This window comes from Mytilus trossulus, chromosome 7 (genome assembly GCF_036588685.1).
Source record: "Mytilus trossulus isolate FHL-02 chromosome 7, PNRI_Mtr1.1.1.hap1, whole genome shotgun sequence".
NCBI classification, from domain to species: domain Eukaryota; kingdom Metazoa; phylum Mollusca; class Bivalvia; order Mytilida; family Mytilidae; genus Mytilus; species Mytilus trossulus.
This window is the reverse complement of record NC_086379.1, coordinates 81911380-81928260: the sequence shown is the minus strand read 5'-3', so window position 1 is coordinate 81928260 and position 16881 is coordinate 81911380. Positions and strand designations below refer to the sequence as shown.

The 16881-nt window shown below is 31.8% G+C and overlaps 1 protein-coding gene across 1 annotated transcript in view; it reads right to left on the bottom strand.

The window, feature by feature from the left end:
* LOC134726716 (polycystin-1-like protein 2) overlaps positions 1–16881 on the bottom strand; it is a 40095-nt gene that overhangs the window by 19757 nt on the left and 3457 nt on the right. The window contains exons 4-7 of the mRNA XM_063591132.1: positions 4167–4387; positions 2587–2817; positions 1469–1925; positions 748–887 (exon numbers count right to left, since the gene is read on the bottom strand). Coding sequence (XP_063447202.1) covers positions 748–887; positions 1469–1925; positions 2587–2817; positions 4167–4387 — 1049 coding nt within the window. The remainder of the gene's footprint in view (positions 1–747; positions 888–1468; positions 1926–2586; positions 2818–4166; positions 4388–16881) is intronic.

Genomic DNA, 16881 nt, shown 5'->3' with positions numbered 1-16881 from the left:
AATTTTGTTAAGTTTTGACAGACGTTGTTCTTATTATTTGAAAAAAATACATCATGTAAAACTGAAAACTACCCCCCTTTTTGTACAGTCGCATACGTGTGTTTGGAAATCTCATATAATGATGGATTTCCACTTTTTGGATGAAAAATTGAATAAGGAAGAAAATACATTTAACTTTTCAATCATTCTACTGTAAAAAGGGTATTTAAATTGGAGTTAGATATTCAATTTTAATTTTCCTTGAAAACGACATATGATCTTTGATCAAGATTTCTGAAAAACTGCACCAAATTTTCATTTGACGACCAGAAGAATCTAAAAGTACAAATATTTTCGAATCCAATGATATATGATATAGCCGTGTACCATTTTTGACGATTAAAATTTTATAAATCCGACTTTGGTCACCGGCCTAAAATGTCAGGGCAGATAGATCTCAACCTGATAAACAATTTCAGATTTGCTCTAAATGCTTTGGTTTTTGAGTTATAAGCCAAACACTGCATTTTACCCCTATGTTCTATTTTTAGCCATGGCGGCCATCTTGGTTGGTTGGCCGGGTAAAAATTTGTTTTTTTAAACTAGATACATCAATGATGATTGTGGCCAAGTTTGATTTAATTTTGCCCAGTAGTTTTAGAGGAGAAGATTTTTGTAAAAGTTAACGACGACGGACGACGACAGACGACGGACGCCAAGTGATGAGAAAAGCTCACTTGGCCTTTTAGGGGGTTATCAAAATCGTACCTGACATGAACTTTTGTCCCATTTCTGCTTTAAAGTATCCCATACTCTACAACCAACCGTAGCACCAATAATTTCATATTCAACAATGGTAGTACTCAATGATCGTCTTCGCCTGGTTAATGTAGGAGCGGAAGACGCTTCTGTTATTTAAAAACAGCATTATTATTTTATAAATAGAACAACAAAAAATATATTTGGTAATGGACATAAGTCTAATAAAACATGTATGCGTTTAGTGTTTACAAGTTTTACTTGTATTAAAAAGACACGGTCTTGTTCAAATAATGTTGTTTTGAATTTCTTTAAACAGTTATTACTCTAAACATAATCAGATGTGGTATGAGTGCCGAGGAGACAATTATTCTTCAGAAACAAAATAACGTAGAAGTAAATTATAAAATAACACACAACACCTTATGGAAAGCTATACGTATTGTATTAAGTTTTATATTATATTTTATGGTAGAAGGTTAAAATTGTTACAATATATTTGCAGTACCTTTCATTTTAATAATTGCATTCCTTGATTTGTTTATTTTTGTTTATTTTTGTGTTTTTCATTTTTTTTAATTGAGATAAAATCAAGTAATAGCATTCAATATTAGCCTTAGAAGACACAAAAGACATGAACAACTTCACTGATAGGCACTGAAAGGCAATAAATGCAAATTTCCCATTTGTGTAGTTTTTTCTGTTTGTTAACGTTTTAAAATAAATATACCTTTTAGAACAAGGACTCCAATATACACATTTGTTGGAGCTGTGTATAATCCCCGGTCTACTACCACTTTTATTTCGCTGGTGGTTAACCAGTCGCTTGATTCTGTAATTTTTTTCCAGTCATATTCGTCTTCCGTTGGGGGTTCTTTCTTCCGAATGTAAATAGTGTGATTGAGGTGATCCATGGCGTTATTAATACTGATTATCAAATTGTCTGCAGGTGTCTTCCAGTACATTTTATACGCCAGCATCTGTGAAGTGGTTTCATTTTTATCTACAGGAATGGCTATATTGATGGTTTTTCTTGTTGGTACTAAATCAGTATTTTGCAGTTTGATTCTAGATGGTATTGCTGAGTTTGTTGTATTGCCTTCTCCGACTGACACAGTTACCGTCTTTGATGATATGAACTTAGACTCCTCATCCCAAGAAAATGGTGTGTGGTCATATGATGTTACCTTTAAAGAAAATGGTGTGTGGTCATATGATGTTACCTTTAAAGAAAATGGTGTGTGGTCATATGATGTTACCTTTAAAGAAAATGGTGTGTGGTCATATGATGTTACCTTTAAAGAAAATGGTGTGTGGTCATATGATGTTACCTTTAAAGAAAATGGTGTGTGGTCATATAATGTTACCTTTAAAGAAAATGGTGTGTGGTCATATAATGTTACCTTTAAAGAAAATGGTGTGTGGTCATATGATGTTACCTTTAAAGAAAATGGTGTGTGGTCATATAATGTTACCTTTAAAGAAAATGGTGTGTGGTCATATAATGTTACCTTTAAAGAAAATGGTGTGTGGTCATATAATGTTACCTTTAAAGAAAATGGTGTGTGGTCATATAATGTTACCTTTAAAGAAACATTTAAGTCCTTGATTCGTTTTAAAATGTTCTATATGATAGAAATTTATCAACATCACACATCAAGTTTTATATTTACTAGAAATCAAACATGTTGTAAATGTCTTTAACACAATAACAGGTCAATGGAATAAAAAATATTTAGACACAATGATGTTTTCTCAACTTTTTTGTTTTCCTTTTTAAAGATGTTGGTCTATGGTAATGTCTAATAATAACAATTAATATTTATAATCTTTTAGTATTGCATGTACCTGTACGGCTTGCTCATGTGGAGACTGGGAATCAGATTCTACAAAATTCAAATCTACGTCATTGTTCTGAAACCCATTCTGAATCAGCTCCGCTATCAGTTTCTTGTCTTCTGTGGAATTAATGTGTCCATTCTGAACGTAAACAGCCATCTGTTTACGATAGTTCAGTCTCTGAAGCACATGACCTAAATCGGAAATACTGTCCAATAGTATTTGAACCTCGTTTTTAACCTACATATAGAAATAGTTCAGCAAATAACGACAAAATAGAAAACGAAGATTGGGTACCACGACATTTATCATTAAAAAGAGACTAGACAAATGTACTGGAAGGTAAAGGTAAAGGTCTTTTAAGTCAACCTGTGTTGCTTATGACTGACAACTTCAAAATCTAGGAGGATTGAAAAACTCCGTTCGGCACTCCTTGTTTGTACGGTGTTTAAAGTCAAAGGGAATAAAAAGCTATTCGTAACTTTTTCAGATTTTTAGAATAAAGGGCAAAATCTTTTAAATTGAAAACATATATTTATCATTTATATCATGTTTACCATTATTTATGATTTTTAATCTGATTGTTGCAAAATTCACTGAAATTATAATTCACCTCCTACAGCGTCTTTATACTCAAGATGCAGGTAAATTAACGCAAACGAGTTTTACATCAGTGGAAACTTCAATCTATTTTTGAATTTTAAGACTATACGTTTTGGCCGTGTCTGATGAAAGACAAGTCAGGAATACGGCAGTTGCTGTCACATAGTCTGTTTCTATGTATGCTAGCGTTTGTTATTGTAGCATTTTAATGTTTCTGATGTTCCGTTTTGTTTCCTCTTATAGTTGATGTGTTTCCCTCAGTTTGGCTTGTGACCAGGATTTGTTTCAGCTCAATCGATTTATTACTATAAAGGCAAGTCATGTGAATGGAAATTTGTTTCATACATTTTTATTGCGTTGCTTTGCTTTTTTGTGCATTTATTGTTCATGGCTCTAGTGTATTTCCTATTTAAAACTTTATTTATTATTCTTAAACCCTCACTGAATGATATTTATAATCCTAAATTTATGGTGGGGATTGTGCTGCTAGGTTGATAGCGCTATGGATAGTGTTTTGTCGGCTGTTGTTTTTATTCATGTAGTTTAGTCTTTTGATCATGGTGTTTTTCGTATATAAAGGTATGAACTATATAGACACCTTTCCATATAATTAAAGGAAATTACATTTTCATTGGTTATAAACGTTCACTTTTAAGGTGGTAATTTTTTGTATGAAATCATAAACATGGCAATCTTTCACATTCTAAGCCTTATTTTTTCTAATATCTTAAGAAATGAAATTTTGTATTTTACGAGAAATGATGTTAACCTATTTTACAAACAATTGATGCTTAAAAAAAGTCTTCCTAATTAAATAAAATTGCTATACAGATTTTGTAAATTATCAGGATTATATGCTTCTTCTTAAGCGGGATAAATTTGTGTTGCTGAGAGCAAGCGAGAACTCGAACTCGTTTTTTGTGCATCACATGTATTTCATATTAACTGTGTAAGATAAATCCGCTATAATTGTATACTTTACTTACAACATCATTTTTTATATCCGCATCCAGTTCATTCTTCATAGCAATCTGTAAAGCAATGAATGCTCTTTCTGCAGGAGTAAGATCAGCGTCGTTCGGTTCAGATAACTCCTGTCTGCTGGAGATATCCGACATTATGGTATATATATCTAATGCTGCTGGTGTCTCCACTGATGTTTTGGGTAAAATGGCTTCCAAAGCATTGTTCAGGACTCTTAACATACCTGAAACAATATTCTTCTATCCATAACTTTCTCAAACAATCAAAATAAATCTTTATTTGAAGAAATGTTTGCTTCAAGACGTTAAAAACAATTATATAAAGTAATCATGGACATGTTGGATATGTTTACTGTGGTGGTTAACTAAAATTGAGAATGGAAATGGGGAATGTGTCAAAGAGACAACAACCCGACCAAGTAAAAAACAACAGCAGAAGGTCACCAACAGGTCTTCAATGTAGCGAGAAATTCCCGCACCCAGAGGCGTCCTTCAGCTGGCCCCTAAACAAATATATACTAGTCAGATAACTGTATGCTTTTACTATTAAATACGCGTTCGTACGATATAATTTGTTCAAGGATTACGGAAAAGTTAGAAATAAAATAAATCTGTTTTTAATGCCTTTCCTACTTTCCAAAGAAAGAAAAGCAAATAAACAATCAAACAACATAATGACAATATTCCCTGCCCTGTACGATTTACAAAATGTGTCTTTGTAAGTCATCTTCATATGCACATATCACGAAGTTTCTCTAATGTTCATGCTATTTCACATTTTCTGACCGGTGTGAGAAGAATATTTCTAATCTGTAGTGCAAAATTGTTCTCAGCAAATGATTGGTCACAATTTTATTGTGACGTTAAATTGTCTTTGTTTCTTCTGAAGTTTCCTATTGTGACGTCATGACAAAAGGCGACCATGCCTGATGACGTCACATAAAAAGTACACAACTTTCTTCAAATCTTTGAAAAAGAATGATAAAAATCATTAGACAAACAGATTTCACTATAATGAAAATTTAACTGTCTCGAGTGGAGAAATATCGTAACACACTTGTTGCAGTTGTGAAATCTATATTTACAAACCTTGTAAACTTATTATTTGAAGACATCACCTTGACATGTTGAGATGTGATAATCATATATTGGATATGTTTCATTGTCAACTGTCTATTTGAAAACATAACATAGACAAGTTGATATGTAATCTGCATACTTTGGATATGTCTCATTGTAAACTGATTATTTGAAGACATTACCTTGACACGTTGAGATGTAATCTTCATACTTTGGATATGTATCAATGTACAATGACTAATCATTACCTTGACAAGTTGAGATGTAATCTTCATACTATGGATATGTATCAATGTACAATGACTAATCATAACATAGACATGTTGAGATGTAATATTCATACTTTGGATATGTATCAATGTACAATGACTAATCATTACCTTGACAAGTTGATATGTAATCTGCATACTATGTATATGTTTCAATGTACAATGACTATTTGAAGACATTACCTTGACAAGTTGAGATGTAATCTTCATACTATGGATGTGTATCAATGTACAATGACTAATCATTACCTTGACAAGTTGAGATGTAATCTTCATACTATGGATATGTATCAATGTACAATGACTAATCATAACATAGACATGTTGAGATGTAATATTCATACTTTGGATATGTATCAATGTACAATGACTATTTGAAGACATTACCTTGACAAGTTGAGATGTAATCTTCATACTATGGATATGTATCAATGTACAATGACTATTTGAAGACATTTCCTTGACAAGTTGAGATGTAATCTTCATACTTTGGATATGTATCAATGTACAATGACTAATCATTACCTTGACACGTTGAGATGTAATCTTCATACTTTGGATATGTATCAATGTACAATGACTAATCATAACATAGACACGTTGAAATGTAATCTTCATACTTTGGATGTGTATCAATGTACAATGACTAATCATTACCTTGACAAGTTGAGATGTAATCTTCATACTATGGATGTGTATCAATGTACAATGACTAATCATAACATAGACACGTTGAGATGTAATCTTCATACTTTGGATGTGTATCAATGTGCAATGACTAATCATTACCTTGACAAGTTGAGATGTAATCTTCATACTATGGATGTGTATCAATGTACAATGACTAATCATTACCTTGACAAGTTGAGATGTAATCTTCATACTATGGATATGTATCAATGTACAATGACTAATCATTACCTTGACACGTTGAGATGTAATCTTCATACTATGGATGTGTATCAATGTGCAATGACTAATCATAACATAGACACGTTGAGATGTAATCTTCATACTATGGATATGTATCAATGTGCAATGACTAATAATTACCTTGACACGTTGAGATGTAATCTTCATACTATGGATATGTTTCAATGTACAATGACTAATCATTACCTTGACACGTTGAGATGTAATCTTCATACTATGGATATGTATCAATGTACAATGACTAATCATAACCTTGACAAGTTGAGATGTAATCTTCATACTATGGATGTGTATCAATGTACAATGACTAATCATAACATAGACATGTTAAGATGTAATCTTGATACTATGGATGTGTATCAATGTACAATGACTAATCATTACCTTGACACGTTGAGATGTAATCTTCATACTATGGATGTGTATCAATGTACAATGACTAATCATTACCTTGACACGTTGAGATGTAATCTTCATACTATGGATATGTATCAATGTACAATGACTAATCATTACCTTGACACGTTGAGATGTAATCTTCATACTATGGATATGTATCAATGTACAATGACTAATCATTACCTTGACAAGTTGAGATGTAATCTTCATACTATGAATGTGTATCAATGTACAATGACTAATCATTACCTTGACACGTTGAGATGTAATCTTCATACTATGGATGTGTATCAATGTACAATGACTAATCATAACATAGACAAGTTGAGATGTAATCTTCATACTATGGATATGTATCAATGTACAATGACTAATCATTACCTTGACACGTTGAGATGTAATCTTCATACTATGGATATGTATCAATGTACAATGACTAATCATTACCTTGACATGTTGAGATGTAATCTTCATAAAATGGATATGTATCAATGTACAATGACTAATCATTACCTTGACATGTTGAGATGTAATCTTCATACTATGGATGTGTATCAATGTGCAATGACTAATCATTACCTTGACACGTTGAGATGTAATCTTCATACTATGGATATGTATCAATGTACAATGACTAATCATTACCTTGACAAGTTGAGATGTAATCTTCATACTATGGATGTGTATCAATGTACAATGACTAATCATAACATAGACACGTTGAGATGTAATCTTCATACTATGGATGTGTATCAATGTACAATGACTAATCATAACATAGACAAGTTGAGATGTAATCTTCATACTATGGATATGTATCAATGTACAATGACTAATCATTACCTTGACACGTTGAGATGTAATCTTCATACTATGCATGTGTATCAATGTGCAATGACTAATCATTACCTTGACACGTTGAGATGTAATCTTCATACTATGGATATGTATCAATGTGCAATGACTAATCATAACATAGACAAGTTGAGATGTAATATTCATACTATGGATATGTATCAATGTACAATGACTAATCATTACCTTGACACGTTGAGATGTAATCTTCATACTATGGATGTGTATCAATGTACAATGACTAATCATTACCTTGACACGTTGAGATGTAATCTTCATACTATGGATGTGTATCAATGTACAATGACTAATCATTACCTTGACACGTTGAGATGTAATCTTCATACTTTGGATGTGTATCAATGTACAATGACTTATCATTACCTTGACAAGTTGAGATGTAATCTTCATACTATGGATATGTATCAATGTACAATGACTAATCATTACCTTGACACGTTGAGATGTAATCTTCATACTATGGATATGTATCAATGTACAATGACTAATCATTACCTTGACAAGTTGAGATGTAATCTTCATACTATGAATGTGTATCAATGTACAATGACTAATCATTACCTTGACATGTTGAGATGTAATCTTCATACTATGGATATGTATCAATGTACAATGACTAATCATTACCTTGACAAGTTGAGATGTAATCTTCATACTATGGATATGTATCAATGTACAATGACTAATCATTACCTTGACAAGTTGAGATGTAATCTTCATACTATGGATATGTATCAATGTACAATGACTAATCATTACCTTGACACGTTGAGATGTAATCTTCATACTATGGATATGTATCAATGTACAATGACTAATCATTACCTTGACACGTTGAGATGTAATCTTCATACTATGGATATGTATCAATGTACAATGACTAATCATTACCTTGACAAGTTGAGATGTAATCTTCATACTATGGATGTGTATCAATGTACAATGACTAATCATAACATAGACAAGTTGAGATGTAATCTTCATACTATGGATATGTATCAATGTACAATGACTAATCATAACCTTGACACGTTGAGATGGAATCTTCATACTATGGATGTGTATCAATGTACAATGACTAATCATAACATAGACACGTTGAGATGTAATCTTCATACTATGGATGTGTATCAATGTACAATGACTAATCATAACATAGACAAGTTGAGATGTAATCTTCATACTATGGATGTGTATCAATGTACAATGACTAATTATTACCTTGACATGTTGAGATGTAATCTTCATACTATGGATGTGTATCAATGTACAATGACTTATCATTACCTTGACAAGTTGAGATGTAATCTTCATACTATGGATGTGTATCAATGTACAATGACTAATCATTACCTTGACACGTTGAGATGTAATCTTCATACTATGGATGTGTATCAATGTACAATGACTAATCATAACATAGACATGTTGAGATGTAATCTTCATACTTTGGATATGTATCAATGTACAATGACTAATCATTACCTTGACATGTTGAGATGTAATCTTCATACTTTGGATATGTATCAATGTACAATGACTAATCATTACCTTGACATGTTGAGATGTAATCTTCATACTATGGATGTGTATCAATGTACAATGACTAATCATAACATAGACATGTTGAGATGTAATCTTCATACTATGGATGTGTATCAATGTACAATGACTAATCATAACCTTGACACGTTGAGATGTAATCTTCATACTATGGATGTGTATCAATGTACAATGACCAATCATAACATAGACAAGTTGAGATGTAATCTTCATACTATGGATATGTATCAATGTACAATGACTAATCATTACCTTGACATGTTGAGATGTAATCTGCATACTATGTATATGTTTCAATGTACAATGACTATTTGAAAACATTACCTTGACACGTTGAGATGTAATCTTCATACTATGGATGTGTATCAATGTACAATGACTAATCATAACATAGACAAGTTGAGATGTAATCTTCATACTTTGGATATGTATCAATGTACAATGACTAATCATTACCTTGACATGTTGAGATGTAATCTTCATGCTATGGATGTGTATCAATGTACAATGACTAATCATAACATAGACACGTTGAGATGTAATCTTCATACTATGGATGTGTATCAATGTACAATGACTAATCATAACCTTGACACGTTGATATGTAATCTTCATACTATGGATGTGTATCAATGTACAATGACTAATCATTACCTTGACATGTTGAGATGTAATCTTCATACTATGGATATATGTACAATGACTAATCATTACCTTGACATGTTGAGATGTAATCTGCATACTATGTATATGTTTCAATGTACAATGACTATTTGAAAACATTACCTTGACAAGTTGAGATGTAATCTTCATATTATGTATATGTTTCAATGTACAATGACTATTTGAAGACATAACATAGACAAGTTGATATGTAATCTGCATACTATGTATATGTTTCAATGTACAATGACTATTTGAAGACATTACCTTGACATGTTGAGATGTAATCTTCATACTTTGGATATGTTTCAATGTACAATGACTATTTGAAGACATAACATAGACAAGTTGAGATGTAATCTTCATACTATGTATATGTTTCAATGTACAATGACTATTTGAAGACATAACATAGACAAGTTGATATGTAATCTGCATACTATGTATATGTTTCAATGTACAATGACTATTTGAAGACATTACCTTGACATGTTGAGATGTAATCTTCATACTATGGATATGTATCAATGTACAATGACTAATCATTACCTTGACACGTTGAGATGTAATCTTCATACTATGGATGTGTATCAATGTACCATGACTAATCATTACCTTGACATGTTGAGATGTAATCTTCATACTATGGATATGTATCAATGTACAATGACTATTTGAAGACATAACATAGACAAGTTGAGATGTAATCTTCATACTATGTATATGTTTCAATGTACAATGACTATTTGAAGACATAACATAGACAAGTTGATATGTAATCTTCATACTATGTATATGTTTCAATGTACAATGACTATTTGAAGACATAACATAGACAAGTTGAGATGTAATCTTCATACTATGTATATGTTTCAATGTACAATGACTATTTGAAGACATTACCTTGACATGTTGAGATGTAATCTTCATACTATGGATATGTATCAATGTACAATGACTAATCATTACCTTGACACGTTGAGATGTAATCTTCATACTATGGATGTGTATCAATGTACAATGACTAATCATTACCTTGACATGTTGAGATGTAATCTTCATACTATGGATATGTATCAATGTACAATGACTAATCATTACCTTGACACGTTGAGATGTAATCTTCATACTATGGATATGTATCAATGTACAATGACTAATCATTACCTTGACATGTTGAGATGTAATCTTCATACTATGGATGTGTATCAATGTGCAATGACTAATCATAACATAGACATGTTGAGATGTAATCTTCATACTATGGATGTGTATCAATGTACAATGACTAATCATTACCTTGACAAGTTGAGATGTAATCTTCATACTATGGATGTGTATCAATGTGCAATGACTAATCATTACCTTGACACGTTGAGATGTAATCTTCATACTATGGATGTGTATCAATGTACAATGACTTATCATTACCTTGACACGTTGAGATGTAATCTTTATACTTTGGATGTGTATCAATGTACAATGACTAATCATTACCTTGACATGTTGAGATGTAATCTTCATACTATGGATGTGTATCAATGTACAATGACTAATCATTACCTTGACACGTTGAGATGTAATCTTCATACTATGGATGTGTATCAATGTACAATGACTAATCATTACCTTGACACGTTGAGATGTAATCTTCATACTATGGATGTGTATCAATGTACAATGACTAATCATTACCTTGACACGTTGAGATGTAATCTTCATACTATGGATATGTATCAATGTACAATGACTAATCATTACCTTGACACGTTGAGATGTAATCTTCATACTATGGATATGTATCAATGTACAATGACTATTTGAAGACATAACATAGACAAGTTGAGATGTAATCTTCATACTATGTATATGTTTCAATGTACAATGACTATTTGAAGACATAACATAGACAAGTTGATATGTAATCTTCATACTATGTATATGTTTCAATGTACAATGACTATTTGAAGACATAACATAGACAAGTTGATATGTAATCTTCATACTATGGATATGTATCAATGTACAATGACTAATCATTACCTTGACACGTTGAGATGTAATCTTCATACTATGGATGTGTATCAATGTACAATGACTAATCATTACCTTGACACGTTGAGATGTAATCTTCATACTTTGGATGTGTATCAATGTACAATGACTAATCATTACCTTGACATGTTGAGATGTAATCTTCATACTATGGATGTGTATCAATGTGCAATGACTAATCATTACCTTGACATGTTGAGATGTAATCTTCATACTATGGATATGTATCAATGTACAATGACTAATCATTACCTTGACACGTTGAGATGTAATCTTCATACTATGGATATGTATCAATGTACAATGACTAATCATTACCTTGACATGTTGAGATGTAATCTTCATACTATGGATGTGTATCAATGTGCAATGACTAATCATAACATAGACAAGTTGAGATGTAATCTTCATATTATGGATGTGTATCAATGTGCAATGACTAATCATTACCTTGACACGTTGAGATGTAATCTTCATACTATGGATGTGTATCAATGTACAATGACTAATCATTACCTTGACACGTTGAGATGTAATCTTTATACTTTGGATGTGTATCAATGTACAATGACTAATCATTACCTTGACATGTTGAGATGTAATCTTCATACTATGGATGTGTATCAATGTGCAATGACTAATCATTACCTTGACACGTTGAGATGTAATCTTCATACTATGGATGTGTATCAATGTACAATGACTAATCATTACCTTGACACGTTGAGATGTAATCTTCATACTATGGATGTGTATCAATGTACAATGACTAATCATTACCTTGACACGTTGAGATGTAATCTTCATACTATGGATGTGTATCAATGTACAATGACTAATCATTACCTTGACATGTTGAGATGTAATCTTCATACTATGGATGTGTATCAATGTACAATGACTAATCATTACCTTGACACGTTGAGATGTAATCTTCATACTATGGATGTGTATCAATGTACAATGACTAATCATTACCTTGACACGTTGAGATGTAATCTTCATACTATGGATATGTATCAATGTACAATGACTAATCATTACCTTGACATGTTGAGATGTAATCTTCATACTATGGATATGTATCAATGTACAATGACTAATCATTACCTTGACACGTTGAGATGTAATCTTCATACTTTGGATATGTATCAATGTACAATGACTAATCATTACCTTGACACGTTGAGATGTAGTCTTCATACTATGGATGTGTATCAATGTACAATGACTAATCATAACATAGACATGTTGAGATGTAATCTTCATACTATGGATGTGTATCAATGTGCAATGACTAATCATTACCTTGACATGTTGAGATGTAATCTTCATACTATGGATGTGTATCAATGTGCAATGACTAATCATTACCTTGACATGTTGAGATGTAATCTTCATACTATGGATGTGTATCAATGTGCAATGACTAATCATTACCTTGACAAGTTGAGATGTAATCTTCATACTATGGATATGTATCAATGTGCAATGACTAATCATTACCTTGACACGTTGAGATGTAATCTTCATACTATGGATGTGTATCAATGTACAATGACTTATCATAACATAGACAAGTTGAGATGTAATCTTCATACTATGGATGTGTATCAATGTGCAATGACTAATCATAACATAGACAAGTTGAGATGTAATCTTCATACTATGGATGTGTATCAATGTACAATGACTAATCATAACATAGACACGTTGAGATGTAATCTTCATACTATGGATATGTATCAATGTACAATGACTAATCATAACCTTGACACGTTGAGATGTAATCTTCATACTATGGATGTGTATCAATGTACAATGACTAATCATTACCTTGACACGTTGAGATGTAATCTTCATACTATGGATATGTATCAATGTACAATGACTAATCATTACCTTGACATGTTGAGATGTAATCTTCATACTATGGATGTGTATCAATGTACAATGACTAATCATAACATAGACAAGTTGAGATGTAATCTTCATACTTTGGATATGTATCAATGTGCAATGACTAATCATTACCTTGACAAGTTGAGATGTAATCTTCATACTATGGATATGTATCAATGTGCAATGACTAATCATTACCTTGACACGTTGAGATGTAATCTTCATACTATGGATGTGTATCACTGTACAAGGACTAATCATTACCTTGACACGTTGAGATGTAATCTTCATACTATGGATATGTATCAATGTACAATGACTAATCATTACCTTGACACGTTGAGATGTAATCTTCATACTATGGATATGTATCAATGTACAATGACTAATCATTACCTTGACATGTTGAGATGTAATCTTCATACTATGGATGTGTATCAATGTGCAATGACTAATCATAACATAGACAAGTTGAGATGTAATCTTCATATTATGGATGTGTATCAATGTGCAATGACTAATCATTACCTTGACACGTTGAGATGTAATCTTCATACTATGGATGTGTATCAATGTACAATGACTAATCATTACCTTGACACGTTGAGATGTAATCTTTATACTTTGGATGTGTATCAATGTACAATGACTAATCATTACCTTGACATGTTGAGATGTAATCTTCATACTATGGATGTGTATCAATGTGCAATGACTAATCATTACCTTGACACGTTGAGATGTAATCTTCATACTATGGATGTGTATCAATGTACAATGACTAATCATTACCTTGACACGTTGAGATGTAATCTTCATACTATGGATGTGTATCAATGTACAATGACTAATCATTACCTTGACACGTTGAGATGTAATCTTCATACTATGGATGTGTATCAATGTACAATGACTAATCATTACCTTGACATGTTGAGATGTAATCTTCATACTATGGATGTGTATCAATGTACAATGACTAATCATTACCTTGACACGTTGAGATGTAATCTTCATACTATGGATGTGTATCAATGTACAATGACTAATCATTACCTTGACACGTTGAGATGTAATCTTCATACTATGGATATGTATCAATGTACAATGACTAATCATTACCTTGACATGTTGAGATGTAATCTTCATACTATGGATATGTATCAATGTACAATGACTAATCATTACCTTGACACGTTGAGATGTAATCTTCATACTTTGGATATGTATCAATGTACAATGACTAATTATTACCTTGACACGTTGAGATGTAGTCTTCATACTATGGATGTGTATCAATGTACAATGACTAATCATAACATAGACATGTTGAGATGTAATCTTCATACTATGGATGTGTATCAATGTGCAATGACTAATCATTACCTTGACATGTTGAGATGTAATCTTCATACTATGGATGTGTATCAATGTGCAATGACTAATCATTACCTTGACATGTTGAGATGTAATCTTCATACTATGGATGTGTATCAATGTGCAATGACTAATCATTACCTTGACAAGTTGAGATGTAATCTTCATACTATGGATATGTATCAATGTGCAATGACTAATCATTACCTTGACACGTTGAGATGTAATCTTCATACTATGGATGTGTATCAATGTACAATGACTTATCATAACATAGACAAGTTGAGATGTAATCTTCATACTATGGATGTGTATCAATGTGCAATGACTAATCATAACATAGACAAGTTGAGATGTAATCTTCATACTATGGATGTGTATCAATGTACAATGACTAATCATAACATAGACACGTTGAGATGTAATCTTCATACTATGGATATGTATCAATGTACAATGACTAATCATAACCTTGACACGTTGAGATGTAATCTTCATACTATGGATGTGTATCAATGTACAATGACTAATCATTACCTTGACACGTTGAGATGTAATCTTCATACTATGGATATGTATCAATGTACAATGACTAATCATTACCTTGACATGTTGAGATGTAATCTTCATACTATGGATGTGTATCAATGTACAATGACTAATCATAACATAGACAAGTTGAGATGTAATCTTCATACTTTGGATATGTATCAATGTGCAATGACTAATCATTACCTTGACAAGTTGAGATGTAATCTTCATACTATGGATATGTATCAATGTGCAATGACTAATCATTACCTTGACACGTTGAGATGTAATCTTCATACTATGGATGTGTATCACTGTACAAGGACTAATCATTACCTTGACACGTTGAGATGTAATCTTCATACTATGGATATGTATCAATGTACAATGACTAATCATTACCTTGACACGTTGAGATGTAATCTTCATACTATGGATATGTATCAATGTACAATGACTAATCATTACCTTGACACGTTGAGATGTAATCTTCATACTATGGATGTGTATCAATGTACAATGACTAATCATTACCTTGACAAGTTGAGATGTAATCTTCATACAATGGATGTGTATCAATGTACAATGACTAATCATTACCTTGACACGTTGAGATGTAATCTTCATACTATGGATGTGTATCAATGTACAATGACTAATCATTACCTTGACACGTTGAGATGTAATCTTCATACTATGGATATGTATCAATGTACAATGACTAATCATTACCTTGACACGTTGAGATGTAATCTTCATACTATGGATATGTATCAATGTACAATGACTAATCATTACCTTGACACGTTGAGATGTAATCTTCATACTATGGATATGTATCAATGTGCAATGACTAATCATTACCTTGACACGTTGAGATGTAATCTTCATACTATGGATGTGTATCAATGTACAATGACTAATCATTACCTTGACACGTTGAGATGTAATCTTCATACTATGGATATGTATCAATGTGCAATGACTAATCATTACCTTGACACGTTGAGATGTAATCTTCATACTATGGATGTGTATCAATGTACAATGACTAATCATTACCTTGACAC